This window comes from Mustela erminea, chromosome 1 (assembly GCF_009829155.1).
Source record: "Mustela erminea isolate mMusErm1 chromosome 1, mMusErm1.Pri, whole genome shotgun sequence".
NCBI lineage: Eukaryota > Metazoa > Chordata > Mammalia > Carnivora > Mustelidae > Mustela > Mustela erminea.
In genome coordinates, this window is record NC_045614.1 from 8,287,225 (window position 1) to 8,308,833 (window position 21,609).

General features: G+C 50.1%; 1 protein-coding gene across 7 annotated transcripts in view; it reads left to right on the top strand.

Annotated features, from left to right (window-relative positions):
* Positions 1-21,609, top strand: part of SMARCA4 (SWI/SNF related, matrix associated, actin dependent regulator of chromatin, subfamily a, member 4) — a 92,001-nt gene that overhangs the window by 19,911 nt on the left and 50,481 nt on the right. For all 7 annotated transcript variants that reach the window (XM_032311468.1, XM_032311476.1, XM_032311479.1 and 4 more), the window contains exons 3-13: positions 1,023-1,155; positions 2,007-2,411; positions 2,755-2,853; positions 4,212-4,470; positions 6,530-6,656; positions 7,195-7,368; positions 8,716-8,889; positions 10,066-10,233; positions 10,339-10,389; positions 15,845-15,975; positions 16,107-16,164. In XM_032311468.1, coding sequence (XP_032167359.1) covers positions 1,023-1,155; positions 2,007-2,411; positions 2,755-2,853; positions 4,212-4,470; positions 6,530-6,656; positions 7,195-7,368; positions 8,716-8,889; positions 10,066-10,233; positions 10,339-10,389; positions 15,845-15,975; positions 16,107-16,164 — 1,779 coding nt within the window. The remainder of the gene's footprint in view (positions 1-1,022; positions 1,156-2,006; positions 2,412-2,754; positions 2,854-4,211; positions 4,471-6,529; positions 6,657-7,194; positions 7,369-8,715; positions 8,890-10,065; positions 10,234-10,338; positions 10,390-15,844; positions 15,976-16,106; positions 16,165-21,609) is intronic.

Here is a 21,609-nt window from a genome sequence, read left to right on the forward strand (position 1 = left end):
CTTTCCCTCTCTGCCCCTTTTGTTTCTTCCTCTCGGAATCACTTGCACATACTCCACATGTCTGCCAGATGCCTGGCCTTTGCCCTGCGCCGTGTTAGGAGCCCAGGGGCCAGAGGCCGTGGCAGTGGGACACCCCTCGCCTGCAGAGGCGTCAGCTTCCCGAGGATCTCCCCCTCCCTGCATTTGAAGCTGCTCCTGTGATCCCCGCCAAGCGCCCTCTCCTCCTCTCTCGCTTCTCTCATGGCGCCCACTGAGCTGTAGCTGACTTTCCTGGGCCCCCCCTTAGACTGAGCTCCCAGAGACCAGGATACTCCTGCCAACCAGGGCCTAGCAGAGTGCCCTGGAAGGGTCCCAGACAATGGCCCCTTTACCAGCTATTCCAGTCTGGGAAGTACTGAGTGCTGAGCCTTTGGAAGGAAATTAGGTGTTGTTGTGCAGAGGTCCAGTGTGCCTCTTAGGAGGAACAGAGCTATGCCACAGACACTTTCCTCCCAGCTAATGGGCTGGAGGCCGATCTCCGATCAGTGAGGACATGAGCGTACTGTAATCATACCTGCAGGCAGAAATTTCTCTGTTCCTCTCATTTACAGTCTCCCAAGGAAGAGGGTTTCTGATCCAAAGATCGGTGGTGACCAGGTCTCCTTGTGACGATTAATTGGGAGCTTGGTGTCCAAGCTAAAACAGCTCCTCTCCAGGAGCTCATGTCTTTTCTGTGTGGTATTTTGGCCATCCCAAACTGTCTTCCGGTGCCCTGATCCATCTGTCCCTTCACTTCCAGACCTCTAGGCTCCTAGGTGGTCGCCCACTGTCGAGTGACATTGTTTTCTGCATCTGCTTGACACTTCAGTCCGTGCCAGGACCACGGCTTGGACCTAAGCTGCTTGGTCACATCAGTGATTCCGTTAGACACCAGGGCGACCTTGGGTGGACACTTCCACTTGCAGTGAACTCTCAGGCAGCACTTTGCATGCTGTTCCTGTTCCCCCTTGTTGAGCTTGCCTTGTCCTTGTCCCCTCTTGTAGCCAATGGAGTCCATGCATGAGAAGGGCATGTCGGATGACCCCCGCTACAACCAGATGAAGGGAATGGGGATGCGGTCGGGGGCCCACGCTGGGATGGGGCCGCCGCCAAGCCCCATGGACCAGCACTCGCAAGGTACTGCTTCGTGACTCTTCTTCCCTTGTGTCTGTTGCCTGCCCCCGCGTCCCAACTCTACCCCAGTGTCCTGAGGTTATTTTCGTAGACGGTCTCTCAGTCTCCCATAGGCAGATTCAGGGTAGACCTAGGCAGTCCGGTCTTGTGGGAGACTCTGCCATGGAGGGCTGGGGAGCTTGGGCTTGCCTGGTGCCCGTTTTGGGCTGGCTTGTCTTAGAGCAGCCTCCGAAGAGGGAACCTTGATAGGTCGTGTTTATCTGCAGCCGTGGAGTTTAGACAGGGGCTGAGCAGGGCGGGCTTCTCAGGCCAGCAGCTCCCATACCATCCAGGAATGTAGTAGCAATACGGATTCCTGGGCCCCACTTCAGACGGCTGGGACAGAATCTTGGGGTCGGGGCTCTGCTTTAACAAGCCGTCCCTGTAGTTTTTCTGTACCGGGCACTTGGAGAAGGGAAGAGTAGATGGCTGTAGTCATCGGGGTGGGGAGCTCAGTGCCTCCAAAGGGCTCCACACTGAATAGACTTTAGGGGCGTGGTCTGTCCAAGTTGAAGGGCAGGAGGGCAGGCCTGAGGGAGGCCTGGATCTGTGTAACAGCTCAACATGGACCATCAGCAGGCAGCTTGCTGAAAGCTGAGCCAAACCAAACCGGTCATGCTGGCCACTGTCCAGGCTGCCAAGGTGTCTCCTCTCTCTGGGTGCTGCTCCTTTGAATCATGGGATTAACATCATTGGCCGCCCCCTGTCTTGGGATAGGAGCCGGTGTAAGCACAGTTGGAATGTTACCATCTCTGCCTTAGAAATCAGAGGATGTGTGTTGCCAAGTGACCATTTGGATCCGCGTTGCTTCACAGGTTACCCCTCCCCCCTGGGTGGCTCCGAGCATGCCTCCAGTCCGGTTCCAGCCAGTGGCCCGTCCTCAGGCCCACAGATGTCTTCTGGGCCAGGTGGGGCCCCCCTGGATGGTGCCGATCCCCAGGCTTTGGGACAGCAGAACCGGGGCCCGACTCCGTTTAACCAGAACCAGCTGCATCAGCTCCGAGCCCAGATCATGGCGTACAAGATGCTGGCCAGGGGGCAGCCCCTCCCCGACCACCTGCAGATGGCGGTGCAGGGGAAGCGGCCGATGCCCGGGATGCAGCAGCAGATGCCAACACTACCTCCACCCTCTGTGTCCGCGACGGGACCTGGCCCCGGGCCTGGCCCTGGCCCTGGCCCGGGTCCGGGACCAGCACCTCCAAATTACAGCCGGCCTCACGGTAGGGCCCACGCTCCCCTGTGCTCGGGGTTGGGAGGGGGACGCAGAATGAACTGACCGGGATGTGGGCGGCGATGTCCACAGACCTGGGCTCTCCTGCCCTCGGCATCCCCCCGGAGCCCGCATGGCGTTGGCAGCGCTCAGGGTGCTCGGGCGGCAGGGCTACCTCCGTGCTCTGTGTTGCCTCTCCCGCTGCCTCCCTGGCCCCCACCCCCACTGTCTTATTTGCGCCGAGGGGCTTGTTGCTGGCTGTGTCCCCTGGAGCCAGGCCTGCCTGTGGGGGTGGGAGCGGGCGTAAACACGGGATGCCTTCGATCATCTTGTTTGTTTCTCCTGATGTGTAGGTATGGGAGGGCCCAACATGCCCCCCCCAGGACCCTCAGGAGTGCCCCCTGGGATGCCAGGTCAGCCGCCCGGAGGGCCTCCCAAGCCTTGGCCTGAAGGTAAGCCACCTCTGTCTTGGTGACATGCCTTTTCCCTGGCTCCCATCACGGCCTTGTGCCCAGTAGCCCCTGAGAGGGGCGTGTTGAGAGGGAGGCTCCCAATGACAAGTCCTCGCTTCTTTCTGCCTTCTTTGGGTCTTTTTTTTTTTTTTTTTCTTTAAAATTTTACATATTTGGGGTGCCTGGGTCGCTCAGTGGGTTCAGCCTCTGCCTTCGGCTCCGGTCATGACCTCAGGGTCCTGGGATGGAGCCCCGCATCACACCCTCTGCTCAGCAGAGAGCCTGCTTCCTCCTCTCTCTCTCTGCCTGCTTCTCTGCCTACTTGTGATCTCTCTTTCTTTCTGTCAAATAAATAAATAAATCTTAAAAAAAAAAAAAAAAAAGATTTTATTTGACAGAGAGAGGTAAAGTGAGAGAGGGAACACACGGGAGTGGCAGAGGGAGACCAGGCTCCCCACCGAGCAGGGAGCCCGATGCAGGGCTCCATCCCAGGACCCTGGGATCATGACCTGAGCTGAAGGCAGATGCTTAACGACTGAGCCCCCCAGGCGCACCTGCCTTCTTTGGGTCTTATCTGTCCCTGGTCAGTTCCCAGAGGCTCAGGTTTGGTTCCACTGCATGATTCCTACCCCACCTTGTCCTGTGGGTCATGGTAATCCTGGGGTCTCCTCACCAAGGAGAGGAGGAGCCTAGTGACCGAGTCCACCGGACGCCTCCAGTAAGAGGCTGTGGCGAGGCGCTGCCGCAGCCACAGACCCTGTCCTTCAGAGCCCAGAGGCCATGTCTGACCCCCTTCCCTCCTGAGAACGCCATCCCCCCCGCCCCCTGTGCTGTGAGAGGCAGGGAGAGTGACAGGGTGGCCCAGGGTTCCGTTTCTGCTGACTGGGTGCAGCCTCCGTGTTCTGTGTAAGATGCCGTCGTCAGGAGGTGTTGGAGGGTCATCTCTGTGGGGAGGAAGTATGGACAGAATGGCCTCATTCCTTGTCCGCTTGGAGCCTAAGGTTTAGTGATAGGCCCTGCAGAGCTCATGGCTTAAGTCGGACTCCTTGGGCACCGGATGAAAGTCCAGAAACTGCTGTTTGCGCGAGGCCGCCCACAGCAGGACCGAACCTGGGAGCGGCGCTTAGGCAGGCGGGGCTTCAGGGAGGGGAAGGTCTCCTGAGATCTGGAGGGGGCAGGAGGGAGGAGGACCCCCAAGGGACCCCTGAGTGAGATGCTGGTTGGGCCTATCAGCCTTGGGGATGAGTTTGTCCCCAGGGCCATAAGCGCCCAGAGGGCTTTTCGTTTACCTCCGGAATCGAGCCAGAATTCAAAGCTGTGCCTCTCCCGCCTGCCTCCTCTCCCCCCACCCCTGCCAGGACCCATGGCGAATGCTGCTGCCCCCACGAGCACACCTCAGAAGCTGATCCCCCCGCAGCCAACGGGCCGCCCCTCACCTGCGCCCCCAGCCGTCCCACCCGCTGCCTCCCCGGTGATGCCGCCGCAGACGCAGTCGCCGGGGCAGCCTGCCCAGCCTGCCCCCATGGTCCCACTGCACCAGAAGCAGAGCCGCATCACCCCCATCCAGAAGCCGCGGGGCCTGGACCCTGTGGAGATCCTGCAGGAGCGGGAGTACAGGTAAGGGCGCTGCTGCCTGGGGGCACTTGGGCTTACTGCCCCTCGCCTCAGTCAGTCCCTGCGTACGTCGGTTTGACTCAGTTCCAAAGGCCGGTGGGGTATGAGATGGGAAGTCTGTCACCACTTGCCTAGTTCTCTCTGTTGCTGTGTATCCTTCCAGAGAAGTCCTGTGCGTGTACAGGCAGACAGGTGCCTGTGCTCAGGATGGGCGCGCGGTAGATCTTCCCCTGTCTGTACCACATGAGCTTTTCTCCTTGTTGGATGTGCCGTATTCTGGCGGTGGCTTTACCAGAATTGATTTAGCCCAGACCCTGTGATGGAAGGGATGTGAGGTTGTTTCTAGTTTTTTCCCCCTCATCTTTTGTTAAAACAATGTTACAGTCAACACACTTGCGTCTCTCTCTTTTCCCATGTGTGCCCATGTGTCCGAGTAATTCCCTGAAAGTGCCACAGCTTGGGTACAGGGGACCCAGGCAGGGAACGTTCCTAGATTCTGCAAAACTGCCCTCCAGAGAGGTCGTACAAAGAGGTGTTGAATGCAAGTGCCTTCTTCTCCTCGCTCACTTTCCGCTCTTCAGCTCTCAGCGACCTGGCCAAGCCTTGTGGCGGGCGGTCACAAACGTCACTAGTTGCTGGCTGCTTTGGCAAGGCCTTCTGGGTGCCCGGCGCAGGGGGAGAGAGCGGGTGTGCGGGGCCGTGCGGCTGGGGCACCTCAGGTTCACCCCCGAACACCTTGCCCTCTGCTGTTGACAGCTTGTTCAGGACTGGCCTCCCTTGGTAAACATAAACCGCCTGCGGGAGGGGCTCTGCTTGTTGGCCATAATCCCCAGACGTACCAGTAAATCTTGGCCTAATGACGGGCTCCAGAGGGCTCCACCAGAGGTGCTCTGGAGCTCCAGCCCCTGGACCCAGGTGCCTCCCCTCCAGTTCCATGTAGGTAGCTTAAACGTGGCCTTTCCAGATACATCCTTGCATCCGCCACGTTTCCCTCCCGTTTCTGCACCTGCCTGCAGCTCATTGGGCCAGACCCTGCCTCCCCTTCACTGTTGCTCACCCTCCCCCATCCCGTGTCCTCATCTTAACTCCCCGCCCCCATCCTGGGAACTGGTGGCCTTTTCCACACTGTGGACCCCACCACCTGGTCTGCATCTCCTTGCTGGCTTCCCTGTTCTCCCCCTTGCTTGTGCAGTCTGTTTTCCACACAGCAGTTTGAAGTTTCTTTTTATAATTAACTTCCATTAGACCTGTTCCCCAGGTTCAAACCTGCCACCGGTGTCCCCGTGCCCATCCAATAAGCACCTTTTTGTTTAGCTTCTGCCCAAGGCTCTGTCCTTGCCTACACCCCTGTCCCTGTTCTTCTTTTTCTGTGGAACAAGTGAGACTCATTTCTACCCCCGGCCCTTTGCATAAGCTGCACATGACTCCTTGGCTAATTGAGGCCTTATTGCTGAGGTCACCTGCTTATAGAGGCCTTGCCTAACCCCCTCACTTCTAGCCCCTTTCTCAGAGTATTTGGTACTCTCTGCAATTAGTGTAGGTATTTAATTTTTTAATTCTTTTATGGGCTGTCTTGCTGGTAAGCCTGAGAGCTCTACGAGAATAATGCGTTAGTCTTGTTTAGTCTTATTTAGTGCTAAGGCCTAATGTCTGGATCAGTCCCTGGCACACAGCAGGCGTTCATAAATATGGGTGAAACACTGAGAAGGGGGATTACCTCATTTGAACTGTAGACCAAGCCTGGAGCGGTTGCTCTGCGGGGTGGTCCCTGCGTTGGGGTGGAGACGCTGGTCCGCCTGACCCCCAGCTGGCTCTCGCTGCTGGAATGTCACAAAGCAGCTGTGCCCTGTCAGGGTCGGGTTTGCTGGGCCTGCCCCGCTGTTCCCGAGTTCTGGGCTTTGGCTGGCTTCCTTTTCTGAGCCATTGCCTATCTTGTGACCAGGACCTGCCCTCCTCGAGGGATGGATTCTCCTGAGGCCCCACCTTTAAAGGGAATGGGTGGGCTCCCGCGAATACACAAGAGCTCTCCTCACCTCTCCTTCCTTCTGTCTTTGCCACCCAGGCTGCAGGCTCGAATCGCACACCGAATTCAGGAACTTGAAAACCTTCCCGGGTCCCTGGCCGGGGATTTGCGAACCAAAGCGACCATTGAGCTCAAGGCCCTCAGGCTGCTGAACTTCCAGAGGCAGGTGGGCGCAGGCGCAGGCCCGTTGCTTGAGGGAAAGAGCCTCTTCTGCCAGCATTGATGCTTCCATTCAAAGAGCTACTTGCCAGGCAGTTCTTAAATGGGCCTTGATCACTAAAAGCAGCAGTGGCCTCACACCCCCTTTGGCTGGCTGTCCCCCTCTCCTGTCCACTTCCTGCTCGGTGGTGGGACGTTAGCTGCTCTCAGGATGCATAGCTGTGGGTCCTTCCTAAAGCAGTAGTTGCCGGCAGGAAACAGAGACTTAAGTGGGTCTGTTTCTGGGGGCGCTCTACCTTTGAATGACCCGTAAGGAATATCTTGCATGTAGTTGATGAGGGGCAGCACTGGAGACCTGAAGGTTTGAGAGAACCTTCTGGATGTCCTGAAGCAGTCATCTTCTGAGCTTTGCACTGTCTTTGGGCACCCACCAGAAGGCATTTAGAACGGCTCCTTCTGGAAGGAGCCACATGTGTCTAGCTTGAGATAATGTAATTATGTGTGGATTTGACAATGTCGTGCGCATCGTTTCTTCCTTCCTCAAGCTACGACAGGAAGTGGTGGTGTGCATGAGGAGGGACACGGCCCTCGAGACGGCCCTCAACGCCAAGGCCTACAAGCGCAGCAAGCGGCAGTCCCTGCGTGAGGCCCGCATCACTGAGAAGCTGGAGAAGCAGCAGAAGATCGAGCAGGAGCGCAAGCGCCGGCAGAAGCACCAGGTGCGTCTCCGCCCTGCCGCGAGGCTCGGCCTGTGTGTCAGGGCTGCCGGGGCTCTACTGCCGCCAGGTCTTGTTTGTGTCTGAGCATGCTGTCTGTCTGTCTTTACTGTTCATCACAACCGTATTCTGGGCACCAAGAATATGTTAGTGGGTAAAACCGCATGGTAGCAGGTAGACAGGCCATAGTCACATGTGCCGTGTTTGGGAGGTGATGAGGGTGTGAAGACACGTGAAGCGGGGGAGGGGAGGGCGGAGGGGCCGCTGGCACAGCACGGTTCGGGGAGTTCTCTGAGAAGGCAGGACCTGAGGGAGGGAGCCACACACACATGTGGGCCAGGAGCCTTGCACATTGAGGGGAACGTGCAGCGGCCCTGGGGCTGGAATGTGCCAAGTGTTCTGTGACCAGCAGGGATCCCAGTGTGGCTCGAGTGGAGTGAGCAAGGGAGAGAGTGCGGGAGGACAGAGAGGGGGAGGGGACGCAGAGGGTCTGGGCTGAGGAGACCACTTGGGCCTTTACTCTAAGTGAGGTGGGAGCCATGGAGGGTCCCAAGCAGACAAGGGTGTGATCTGACTTAGCTTCTACGTGATCTGTCGGGAAGACCCCAACTCTGCCGGAGTAGGACGTGGGACGATTTGGTTTGTTTGCTCACTGACTTTTTCTAAAGCTCTGCTGTGGTCGCTGTCTGGTGCAGGTGTAGTTTAGAATTTAAAAAGTCAATACTCGGCATTAACTACCGTTAACGTTTTGGTGTATCCTTCAGGTAGGTTTTCTGTCCGCACAGAGTATTCAGAAGTTAAATAACTTCCTTTAAACAAACATATACACACGTGGACTTGTTTTTAAGTATTGTGGAAGCATGATTTTTAATGTCTACATTGTATTCCTTCTCTGCCTTGGTATCTGCTAATTTATGTAACCATTTCCCTGTTGGGGCACATGTAGCCTGTTCTCAGCCTTGCAGTGTTAGAAATAATACTAGAAGAGGCCTTCTTGACCTTGAATTTTTTTGGCCAATGTCTGCTGTTTTCCTTAAAGGGACTTCCTGGCAGTGGAATGACTTGTTTGGAGGGTGAGGGTGTTTTGAAGTGTGTGTTCAGTGCCAGTTTGGGAAAGGCGGATGGCCCTGCCTGTGACCCACGAGGGAGGGCCCCTCTGCCCACAGTTCCCCGCGCGAGGCTTTCCTTACACAGGGATCGCCGAACCTCAGGGGCAGACAGTCATTGTACCGTTTCGATTACGTCCTCTGGGTTTTAAACAAGCTGCCTTTAAAGTTTTGTCTCCTTTTCAGCAACGTTACAGTGACCCTGGGGAGTAGCCAGTCCTCTATTCTGTGTCTGTCCCTGCAGGAGTACCTCAACAGCATTCTGCAGCATGCCAAGGATTTCAAAGAATATCACAGATCGGTCACAGGCAAAATCCAGAAGCTCACAAAGGCGGTGGCCACCTACCACGCCAACACGGAGAGGGAACAGAAGAAGGAAAACGAAAGAATTGAGAAAGAGAGAATGCGGAGACTCATGGTAAATTCTGCCTTCGTGACATCGTGTCCCTTCATGTCCCTTTGTGGCTGCTTTGGGTGTGGCAGGCACCAGGGATCGATTGCCTGGTGTTATTCCCAGGCCGACTGCTGCTCAGAGTTAGAGGTGGGACAGAGAGAAAGAAAGGGCATGGGTTCGGGAGTCCAGAAGACCTGGCCTGTTCATTCTGTCAGTGTTTGTGAGACCTTAGGCTGGTTAGCTGGCTGCTCTGTGATCTCTCCAGAAAGGGGAGAGGCACACGCTGTAGGTTGGGAGAGTGATTGATGATGTGATCGCTGGCCTGTCCCTCCACCCTTTGTGTTTGGCTGTTTGGGATGATTCAGGTGGATGCTGACAGGCACTGCTGTGTACACGCGACCCTAGCATTAAGGAGAAGCCTGCAGGCCGTACCCTCCCGGCCGCTCCTGCTGGCCGTAGAGAGATGGAGGCCCAGGCCGAACAAACGCGCGTTTTGGGTGGTGTGAAGTACCCCAAAGAGAAGGAAGCCGGATCAGGGAGTAGGGGTTGATGGGGTGTTATGGGAAGGGTGGGCGTGACTCCCTTAATGAAGTGCCTCCCAGGGATAGAGGAACCAAGGGCAGACCCCTGAGGCGGCGGAAAGCCAGGTGCGAGGCATAGCAGAAGGCCCCTAGAAGAGCGTGGTGAGGGCACAAGCTGAGGTCAGAGTCCCTAAGGGAGTCAGGGGGCCTTGTAGACCACAAGAAAGGCTTTAGATTTACTTTTGTGTATGATGGGAGCCACAGGAGGCTCTAAGCTGGGGTGACACCTGATTGATTATTAGAAAGCCAGGAGGGTTTTGCTTCATGGGTCCGTGAGAGTATCTGGCCTGTATTTGGGGGGGTGTTTGTGGACAGAGGGGCTAGGACTTGCTGTTGGCCTTTTCAAATGGCTTCTGGCAAAAGCATATCTGTCCAGCAGGCCCCCTCAGGGTCTTCCCTGGGTACGGGTTGAGGAGATGCTGAAGGGGGAGTCGATAGCCCTGTGAAGGTGTACGTACAGCACGGGTCTGGTGTCAGCTGAGCATTCCTTTGGGGAGGGTCTGGTTGCTGGTTAATGACAGCCCTCAGTGGGCTTCTTGGCTTTGGATTACCTGCCCTGGGCCCTAAGGGACGAGCGCATGTCTCTTGCGAGCACCACCATAACCTCACCCTTCTGCAGGCGGAAGATGAGGAGGGCTACCGCAAGCTCATCGACCAGAAGAAGGACAAGCGCTTGGCCTACCTCTTGCAGCAGACAGACGAGTACGTGGCTAACCTCACGGAGCTGGTGCGGCAGCATAAGGCTGCCCAGGTCGCCAAGGAGAAAAAGAAGAAAAAGAAAAAGAAGGTGCGCTGGGCCCGGCCGTGCGCCTGCCCCTGGGTGGGAGTGGAGCAGCCGGCTTGGCACGTGTGCCTCGGCCTCCCTGGTGACCGTGTCTCTCTTCACTTGCAGAAGGCAGAAAATGCAGAAGGACAGACGCCTGCTATTGGACCTGATGGCGAGGTAAGGGATCAGGAGTTTCTTTTCATGGAAATGCCAGCCTAGTCCTGGGAGTTTAGGTCTGTCGCATCCTTTAAATTTTTTTTTTTCTTTTGAAATCACCAGAGCTATCTATGATGAATGTGTCTCCTGCCACATCGCACCCCCTCCTCAGTCCCACTCCCCAGGAAGGTACATTGTCAGCTTCCGGTGTGTTTCCTTCGGACTTCTTTTGTTGTCTGTCGCGTTATTTTGTTAGTTTCACTCTGACATAATTAAAGGACAGAACTCCAGCATCTTCCTCAGCTGGGTTCCGTTTTCCCAAACATTTTTTCCTAAACCGTTGGGAGAGTCACGTGCAGACATGACGAACCCTTGCCTCTGTATATTTCAGTGCATTTCCTAGAAATAAGCTCCTTTTCCGTGGCTGTACATGGGTCAACAAACAGAAACAAGCATGCCTGCAGTGACACCATGATCTCGTTCGCAGTGCTTGTTAAGGCTTAGTCAGCTGTCCCTCTGGTGGCCTTCACAGCAAGTCCGTGGCCACGCGTTGCCTTCAGTGGCGATCCTTCTAGTCCTTTGATCCTGAACAGCTCGTCACTTCGTCTCAGCCTTTTCGGACCTTGGCATTTCTGAAGAGCACAAGCCAAGTATTTCTCACAGGGGCCTTTCACTTGGGTTTGACTTGCCCTTTCCTTGTGGTTAGATTCCGGTTCTGGTTATGTGTTACTGGCAAGAAGACACCAGAGTGACACTCTGTTCTTCTCCGTGCGTCACAGTGGGAGTCCTAGCGTGGATGGCTTCGGTCACTGGCGATGTTGACCAGGATCCCTTGGTGTCTGCCGAAGCATCTGTGATGAAAAGTCACTATTTTTTCTTTTTGTAATTATTAAGTACCTTGTGGAGCGATGCTCAAGACTCTTTAAACAAATTTTACTTCCTCTTTCTTCCACTCGCTCGTTTTTTCATCTGCTTAATTGGTCTTTGCCTGTATCAGTTTTTGCCATGATCATTACAGAATGGTGATGGCCCTCTCTTCACCCTGACCCTCCCCTTCCCTCCCCCATGATATCTTCTGCATTTTTTAGATGACTTTCTATAGGAAGGAGGAGTTTTTTCTCTTCTTTCCTGGTTGGCCCATGGTACACAGTTTGCCAGCCCTGGTACCAACTTACAGGATTCTCATTGAATTTAATCCTTTACCATCATTATTTTGATGTTCAAAATAGCCCAGTCTGGGCCAGTAAGAGCCCCTTCTAGTTGGCCCATGTGTCCCTTGAGAGCTGCCTTACTTCCTTGCACACCGAATGGCCCAAGCTCATCTTCTCCTTTCGGCACCAATATTTAGAAACCAACATCTCTCTCTCTCTTTTTCTTTATCTCCAAGGAAATTAAGTAAGTATGTAAGCCAAGTTCTATACCCAGAGTGGGGCTTGAACTCGTGACCCCAAGATCGAGAGTCGCATGGTCTACTCAATGAGCCAGCGAGATGGCCAAGATACTTTGTTAGATGCGATTGTTGATACAGGGCTCATTGCTTCTAGGCCCTCCTGGCAGTCAGATCTTGGGAGCAGGTATACGGTCGCAGGCATCTGTGCGTTGCTAGTCTGTATGTTCAAAACCTTGCAGTCACATAGCTATCTCTGCATCTAACCTAATACTGTAGGGCTATTATGGTTCTCTCTTTCCTTATAATAGCCCAAAACTTCGTTCCCATTAGCCATGGTATATTTCTTTATTTGCCTAATCCTGGAAAATATATTCTGGGAAATACATTCAGAGTTGTTAACTCATACTCCTGTGCAAAAGAGGCCTCCTGGCTAGAGTTTAGTTGGTGTCTGGAGTTACTCAGCCTGAAATTAATGTGCTCCAGGTATTACATTTAAACGACACTTGGATTAGTTCTCTCCTGTGCCCTCATTGGTGCGGTTTCCCCTTTCCTTGTTGGTTTTATTTATTTACTCATCATTTGTATATGTATTTTTTTTTAAGATTTTATTTATTTATTTGACAGAGAGAGATCACAAGTAGGCAGAGAGGCAGGCAGAGAGAGAGAGGAGGAAGCAGGCTCCCTGCTGAGCAGAGAGCCCGATGCGGGACTTGATCCCAGGACCCTGAGATCATGACCTGAGCCGAAGGCAGCGGCTTAACCCACTGAGCCACCCAGGCACCCTGTATATGTATTTTAATAAAAATTTTTAAAAGGTTTTATTTATGTATTTGACAGAGATCACAAGTAGGCAGAAAGGGCGGGGGGACAGGCAGAAAACAGGCTCCCTGCTGAGCAGAGAGCCTAATATGGGGCTAGGTCCCAGGACCCTGGGAGCATGACCTGAGCTGAAGGCAGAGGCTTAACCCACTGAACCACCCAGGCGCCCTATTTTAATAAATCTGTTAAAATATTTTATTTATTTGAGGGACGCCTGGGTGGCTCAGTTGGTTAAGCAGCTGCCTTCGGCTCAGGTCATGATCCCAGCGTCCTGGGATCGAGTCCCTCATCGGGCTCCTTGCTCAGCAGGAAGCCTGCTTCTCCCTCTGCCTCTGCCTGCCATTCTGTCTGCCCGTGCTCGCTCTCTCCCCCTCTCTCTCTGATAAATAAATAAAATCTTTAAAAGAAAATAAAAATAAAAGATTTTATTTATTTGAGATAGTGAGAGATAGAGCCCAAGCTGGGGTGTAGAGGGAGAGGGAGAAGGAAGCCCCCCACTGAGCAGGGAGCCTGAGGTGGGACTTGATCCCAGGACTCTGGGATCATGACCTGAGCCGAAGGCCAACCTTAACCGACTTGAGCCACCCAGGCACCCCTTTCATTTCTGTATTTAATATGTGAAACTTTACTCATCTGGTTCTAAAAGTCCGCACCGTACAAAGTGGCGGACTCGGAGTGGGCTTGCTGCCTCCACTCACTGCTTTTTCCCTACCACATCCCGACCAGCCTCCTGAAAGCCACTGTTCTCCCTCAGTACACTCATTTGGAGGGAAGATGTCTAGAAGGGGGAGGTGTAAATAAGTAATGTTTCCTTTCCCGCCTTCCCCGCCCCCTCCTCACTCCCACCTTCCAGAGGAAAACTGTGAGTAACCATTGTGGAGCCATGTTTGCTCTGGGGCCTTTTCTGTGTATGTGCCACCAGATGGTTTTCTTTTTCCAGCCTCTCATTGTGTCTCTGACATCTTCCCACGTTAGCTCACATACCTTATTCTTTCGGTGCCACCAAAACGTAGTATTTCTTGCAGAAAATATTTAAACAGTATGATAAAAAGCAAAAGTCCCCACGGCACCTGCTTTCCCGAGAGCAAGCATGCGGGTTGAACTTGCATCCAGGAATCGTTTTGCCTACATTCTTTCGGTTTAAGGCCATTTGGGGTGATCTAGACATAGCTAGACTGCACTCAGCAGGATATCTTGGGCCACTTTCCAATTCAAGCCATTAATTCTGTTCTAATTTCGTAGTATGGACGTGTTGGCATCTCACTCAGCAGGCAGACGGGTAGTCATTTAGGTTGCTTTGCATTTGCAGCCACAGTGACGATCCTACACTTCTCATCTCTGATGCGCCGCCGCGCGCCCCTCCCTTCCCGGAGCCGCTTGCCCTGGTTCCCTTCCTCCCGTTGCACACGTTGTTGTCACGAACCTCCCTGGACATGACGTTTCCATGCTCTCTCCCAGTCAGCGTGGCCTGCCGTAACACAGCACCATGGCTGGGCTGGCTTCAGTACCAAGAAAACAGTATGTTCTCCCAGCTCTAGAGGCTGTAACTCCAAGATCAGAGTGCGGCAAGGTTGGTTCCTGGGGAGGGCTCTCTTCCTCGCTTGTGGATAGCTGCCTTCTTGGTGTGTCCCCATATGACGGGAGAGACAGCAAGCTTTGCTCTCTCTTACAGGGGGGCACTATTCCGTCCCTAGGGCCCCACCTTGTAACCTCAACTAACTCTCATCACCCCCCACCCAAGGCCCCATATCCATATATAGCCGCATTGGCAAGTTGGGGCTTCAGCATTGAATTTGGGGTGGGGGGGGCACAATTCAGGCCATAGCAGACACACACTTTCTCCTGGAGGCCAGATTCCTAAAGTGAGTGACCAGTAATTAACTCAAATATGTATTTATTTCAAGAGATTTTATTTTCTCTTACTATTTACTTATCTTTTAAGTGGGCTCCATGCCCGTGTGGGGCTTGAACTCATAACCCTGAGACTGAGAGTCGCCTGCTCCGCCCACTGAACCAGCCGGGCACCCCATGAGGTTTTATTTTAAATGTTATATTGAATTTTTAAGAATGCAGGCTGGCGTTTCACCACAACAGAAAGCCTTTGTAAGGGGGTTTGGGGCATTCAGGGGAAAAGTCCTCTGGCGGCCAAGTGCAGCTCAGGGAGTTCTGTTGGGTAGTCACTGGCTGCTTGTCCTGCTGGGCACCAGAAGCCTCGCTTTGGTGGTTGTGAACTGTGCTTGATCTCAGCCCGTGCTTCGCAGCCTTGGCCCCTCTGAATGGCCTAGGAGCTTTTCTGAAAGCCCCAGAGCAGTTGAATCAGAATTTGGGGGCGGGGGGAAGTGCAGGCCTCAGCACCATTAGCCACTCTCAGGGTGCACTCGGCAGTGAAAGTCCCCGATGGGGCCCATGGAGGCTGTGCGTGTGGCAGGTGGTTGTTATCACCTTCCATGGTGGGCAGGTTTGAGGGCCAGGTGGTCTGGTGGCATGAGAGCTGATCTCTGCTGTATGGGCCATGTTGACCGTGAGTGTGGCCGCTGAAGGGGATGAGAGAGTGGGAGAAGTTTATGGAAGGTGTTAACAAAGGTTTAAACCAAGAACTTCATCCTTATCCTGGAGGTTTTCTCCAGGAAATTTGAGGGCACTAATGGAGGGGGAATGTTCGTCCAGCATTGGCATCTCAAAACAAGAAATGGAGGAATTTCATATATGCTAAGAGGAAGTTAGTTGTTTTGCTTTCCAAATATTCTAGTTCGCTCTTTCACGGAAAAGAATGAGGACCTTTGAGAAAGTCTACAAATGTAGTATTAATGGCGGGGAAAGGGGGCCAAACGAATGTGAATAGTATAGTCCTTTGTGTATAAACAGGGAGAGCGCAGTCCTTGTTTCTCACGCGCGGAGCAGGTCTGCGAGGCTGCGTGAGAGACAGGTACCTGGTGGACGCATATGGAGAGAAACTGTCTGATGGGGTCGGCGGAGGGTCCCCACTGTGCTCTTGTGAGGTTGGAGCCGTGTTACCGGTTTGAAAATGAAATACCTCGAAGAAACAGCTGTCATCAATGGATCGTATATTATTACTGGATTATTAATATGTCATTAACCCCCCCCCCTTTTTAATGTTATTAACCCATTTTCACAACCACTGGCCATATTTTGTGCCATTTTCTGGGTATGGAGTTGGGAGAGCCCTTCCCAGGGTGGCCGTAGTTAGCAGAAGCCTGAGCTGTGGAAACCCCAGAACCTCAGGTTACACGTGTGACCCTTTTTCAGCCTCTGGATGAGACCAGCCAAATGAGTGACCTGCCGGTGAAAGTGATCCACGTGGAGAGTGGGAAGATCCTCACGGGCACCGACGCCCCCAAAGCAGGGCAGCTAGAAGCCTGGCTTGAGATGAACCCGGGGTGAGTTGGCCTTGTTCTGGGGGCTCTGGTAACCGATTCTGCTTTCATTTAGAAGCAGACCAGTTCACTAAGGCTAGTGAATCCTGTGCGCTCTGGCAAAGTGTATATTAAAACACTAATATTTTTTCTAGATATGAAGTAGCTCCGAGATCTGATAGTGAAGAAAGTGGCTCAGAAGAAGAGGAGGAGGTAAGAGTCCATCCATTTCCTGGCTGCTGCGGTTCTCAAGTGTGGTAACTTCCACTCCTGGGGCCCCCGTCACCCCTTTGCACTGTGATCTTCTCCTGCTCTGAGTGGGTGTTGTATGGGGCAGGAAACACGCCCGGGACAGCCAGGGGTCCCCGGTCCTGGCTGAAATTTGGTGCCTTAGAGCTGCACTATCCAATACAGTAACCTCTAGCCACATATGGCTCCCCAGTCTTAAATTAATCAAATTAAGTAGAATTTAAAATGGACCATCCTTAGCTCTACTAGCCGTCTTTCAAGTGCTCAAAATCCAAAGCCCTCCTCTCTAGAAAGATAAGTGTGAAGTTGGAATTATTAGATCATTTACGTGTTTGCCCATTATAATATAATCTTTGGAAACATAAATAGTTGGATTTGTTGTGTAAACTCTAAATCATTTAACTATGTCACCTTATGGTTGGCAAAGCTGTATTGACAAGCCACGTTCCCCTCTCTGTGCTCAAGTGCCTCCTAGGAGCACATATTTTTTACTTTCCTCCTTTTTTTTTTTTTTTTAAGATTTTATTTATTTATTTGACAGAGAGAAATCACAAGTAGACGGAGAGGCAGGCAGAGAGAGAGGGAAGCAGGCTCCCTGCTGAGCAGAGAGCCCAATGCGGGACTCGATCCCAGGACCCTGAGATCATGACCCGAGCCAAAGGCAGCAGCTTAATCCACTGAGCCACCCAGGCGCCCCTACTTTCCTCCTTATTACCACTTCAGCTCATCTGGAATTTTATTTGGGGTAGGCTATGGGGCAGAGCTCTGCCGTGTTTCCTCTCCGAGGAGTACTAAGTGAACTGACATTCAGTTTAGTCCTCCCGTCACACTGGCCTGTGACATCTTTTTAAATGTGTTCAATTTTTATACCCAGTGGGGTTATTCTAGGGCGGCCTGTTCAGGTTCATTTAACATTGATTGTAATGATTTTCCAGTAAAATTTTGTTGTAATTTTTTGATAGCTCTGTAGAGAGATAATTTAAATACCATAAAATGCACCCATACGAAGCGTATAATTCAGTGATTTTTTTACTGAATTTATAGACTTGTACAGTCTTTACCACACACCAATTTTAGAATGTCCTGTAATCCCAGAATTCTCCCTCCTGCTGGTTTATAGATTGTTCTGACCCCTTCCTCCAGCTCCAGGAAACCAGGAATCTGCTCTCTGTCTCTGTAGATTTGCCTTTTCTGGGTATTTCCTACAAACGGAATTCTATAACGTGTAGTACTTTGTGTCCGGCTTCTTTCAGATAGCTGATGATGTTCATCCCTGTTGTATGTGTACCAAGAGATCGTGGCTGTTTATGCCGGCGTCCTGTCCTGCTGTGCGGTGTGGCACGCTTGCTTATCCTTTCCCAGTTGATGAGCTATTTGTGTTGTTTCCATTTTTGCTGTTACAAATAATGTTGCTGTGAACATTCCCATACACGTCTTTGTGCGGACATGTGTTTTCATTTCTTGGGGGTAGATACCTAGGAGTGGAATGGCTGGGTCACGTGGTAAGTTCATGTTTGCCTTTTTTAAAGAAACTGCCAAACCGTTTTCTAAAGTGGTTGTACCATTTCACAGGTTCCAGTTTCTCCATATCCTTGTCCATACTTGGTGTTATCTGTCCTCTCGATTGAATCCATCCTAGTGGGTGCATAGTAGTATCTCATCATGCCTTTAGTTTGCATTTTCTTAGTAACTAGATAATGTTGAGCATTTCTTTGTGAGTTCGTGCACCTTTCGTATATCTTCTTTGGTGAATGTGTACTCCTGTTTTTTGCCCGTTATGAACTAGGTTGTCATCTCATCACTGAGTTGTAAGATTTCTTTATATATTCTTGGGACATGTCCCTGATCAAATACAGAGCTCGCAGTATCTTCTCCTAATCACTCTGCCTTTTGCTTTTTCCCTCCACGGTGTATTTTAAAATGCAAAATGTTTTTAATTTCAAGGAAATCTAGTTTATCATAAATTTTTTTTGTTCCTACGTTGTGCTTTTGGAGTTATATCTAAGAACTCTTCAAGGTCACTTAGATTTTTCTTCTAGACATTTTGTAACTGAAGCTCTTACAGTAAAGGTCATAGTTGAGTCAATGGCTATGGTCTGAGATGCAGGTATAAGATTTTTTTCTTGCCCATGGATAGCCACTGTCTTCGCACCATGTGACAGAAAGATCGCTCTTTCCTCCTTCAGATAGTCTTGGCACTTCTGTTGGAAACCGTTTGACTAGAAATGTAAGGTCGTTTCTGTGTCTCCTTTATGTTCTATTAATCTTTATGTCTGTGGTTGTGCCACAACCACTTTATCTTGGTTGTTGTAATTTTATAATAAATTTCGAAGTTGGGTGGCGTTACTCTTCCAGTTTTGCAGCTTTCACTGTCTATTCTAGATCCTTTGTGTTCCTTTGTAAATTTTAGGGTCAGCTCATCAGTTACTTTAAAAATTTCTGCCGGAATTTGTATTGGAGTTGCATTTAATCTGTGGATTGATTTGGGGAGAATCACACCTCAACAATATTTGGTCTTATAATTCATGCTCATGGAATGTCTCTCCATTTATTTTTATCGTTGTTGATTTCTCTTAGCACTGCTTTGAGGGTTTTCAGTATACAGTTTGTATACTTTATTTGCTAAATTTATTTTTAAATATTTCTTTTGATGCTATTATGAATAGAATTAATTTCTTTCTTCCTTTTTAAGATTTTACTCATTTGAGAGAGAGACAGAGTACAAGTAGGCAAAAGGAGAGGGAGAAGCAGGCTCCCCATTGAGCTAGGAGCACGATTTGGGGCTCAATCCCAGGACCTGGAGATCATGACCTGGTTCGAAGGCAAACACTTAACCATCTGAGCCACCCAGGCACCCTTAGAATTGATTACTTAATTGTATTTTTTGGATACTTTATTGCTATTACATGAAAATACAGCTTCATATATTAGTTTTGAAAAATATTGGTCTTGTATGTAGATATGAACTTGCTGAACTCATACCATTTGTTCCGATAGTTTGGTTTTGATTTTTGATTTTTGTAGATTCTTTAGGATTTTCACGTGCAGGATCATGTCATGTTTAGTAAATAATGGCAGGTTTACTTCTTCCTTTCCCATCTGTGTGCCTTTAACTTCTTTTTTCTTGCTGTATTCCATTGGCTGGATTCTCACTACTTGCTGTATTCCATTGACTGGATTCTCTACTACAGTGCTGAGTAGAAGTATTAAGAGTAGAAGATATCCTTGCCTTGTTCCCACTCACTGTTCTGCGTTTATTCTGTCACTGCTGTTTGGTGTCAGCTGTAGGTTTTTCGTAGAGGCTCTTTATCAAGTTCAGTAAATTCTCTTCTATTTTGTCTATTTTTTTTTGTCTGTTAAGCTGGCGGTCTGGTTTTGTCTTGTATCTGTTAATACAATTTTATTATGTAAATTAATTTTGAATATTACCCCAAACCTTGCATTCCTGGGATAAGTTCTGCTTTGTCCTACTGTATAATCTTTTCTGTATATTGCGGCATTGTTGATATTTTGTTGATGACTTTTAGGTCTATATTCATGAGATATTAGTCTATAGTTTTCTAGACAAGACATCCTTGTCTGGTTTTGATGTGGTTAACATTGACCTCACAGAATGGACTGGAAAATATTCCCTTCTCCTGTACTTCCTGGAAGAGTTTGTGAAGTGTTGGTATTAATCCTAATGTATTTGAGGGGGTACCTGGATGGCTTAGTTGGTTAAGTGTCTGCCTTTGACTCAGGTCATGATCTCAGGGTCCTGGGATTGAGCCTTGTGTTGTGCTCTCTCCTCAGAGGGGGTCTGCTTCTTCCTCTCCCTCTCTGATCTCTTTTTCAAGTAAATAAATAAAAATTTTTTAAAAAGAAATCTTAATATAATTGGTAGAATTCACTGCTGAAGCCATCTGGGGCTGGCCATTTCATTGTAATAAGGCTTTTATTTACTAATTGACTTAACCATTAAAGGTCCCCCCCCCCACTTTTCCATTTCTTGACTCAGGTTTAGTAATTGTATCTTCCTAGGAGTTTGTCTTGTTTCATCTTAGCTATTTGTTAGCATAAAGTTATTGATAGTATTTCCTTCTCTTTTTGTGGGTCTGGCAGTAATATCTATTTAATTGCTCATTTTGGGAATTCAGTAATTTGTCTTTCATTTTTTGGAAGGCAGTCTAAGTTTAGGTTATTCATTTAAGAACTTTTTTTTCTGATATACTTGTTTAGAGCTATAAATTTCCCTCTAAGCACTGCTTAAACCTCAAGCCTGTAATTTTTTTTTTTTTTTTTTTTTTTTTTTTTTTTGAGAGAAAGAGTGAGGTAGGGGTGAGGGCGGGGGGAGCAGAAGGAGAGGGACAAGCCTGATGCGGGGCTCAGTCCCATCACCCCAAGATCATGAGCTGAGCCAAAATCAGGAGTCGGATGCCTACCCGAGTGAGCCACCCAGCACCCTGTGCCTATAAATTTTGATTTGTTGTTTCTGTGTTCTTTCAGTTCAAAATATTGTCTAATATTTTTTATGGGTTTTTTTTTAGGTTTTTTTTTGACCATCAGGTCATTTAAAGTTTGTTAAATTTTAAGCATTTGAAAATTCCCTAGTATTTTTCTGGTTTTGATTTCTAATTTAATTTTCTCATGGTATGAGAAGAGTACTTTATATGATTTTAATTCTTTTTAATTTATCAAGACTCATTTACTGGCTCAGGATCCTGGGGAATGTTTCATGTTCACATCTTCTGCATTCTTTGGGTATAGTGTTCTGTATATGTAGTTCTACTGAGTTGGTGGATAGTATTGTTCAGGTCATGTATATCCTTTATGATTTTGTTTAGTTCCGTTGTTGAGAAAGGAGTAGTAAAATCTCCAACTACTGTTGTTGAGTTGTCTGTTTCTCCTTTAAATTCTGTCAGATTTTGCTTCATGTATTTTCATGTTCTGTCGATACGTATATTTTAGTTGTTTCGTTTTCCTGGTGTATTTGGTATTTTATCATTATTAGGTATCTCTCCCTGTCTCTAGTAATTTTTTTTTAATATGAAAGAACCACGGTTCTTTTTTTTTTAAGATTTTATTTATTTATTTGACAGAGAGAGATACAGTGAGAGAGGGAACACAAGCACAAGCAGGGTGAGTGGGAGAGGGAAAAGCAGGCTCCCTGCTTGGGGAGCCTGATGCGGGGCACAATCCCAAAACCCTGGGATCATGACCTGAGCCGAAGGCAGCTGCTTAACGACTGAGCCACCCAGGCACCCCTCTAGTAATGTTATTTTTAAAGATTTCATTTATTTATAAGAGAGAGAACGAGCTGGAGGAGAGGCAGAGGGCGTGGGAAAAGCAGACTCCCCACTGAGCAGGGAGCCCCATGCGGAACTTGAACCCAGGATCTTGGGATCATGACCTGAGCCAAAGGCAGATTGT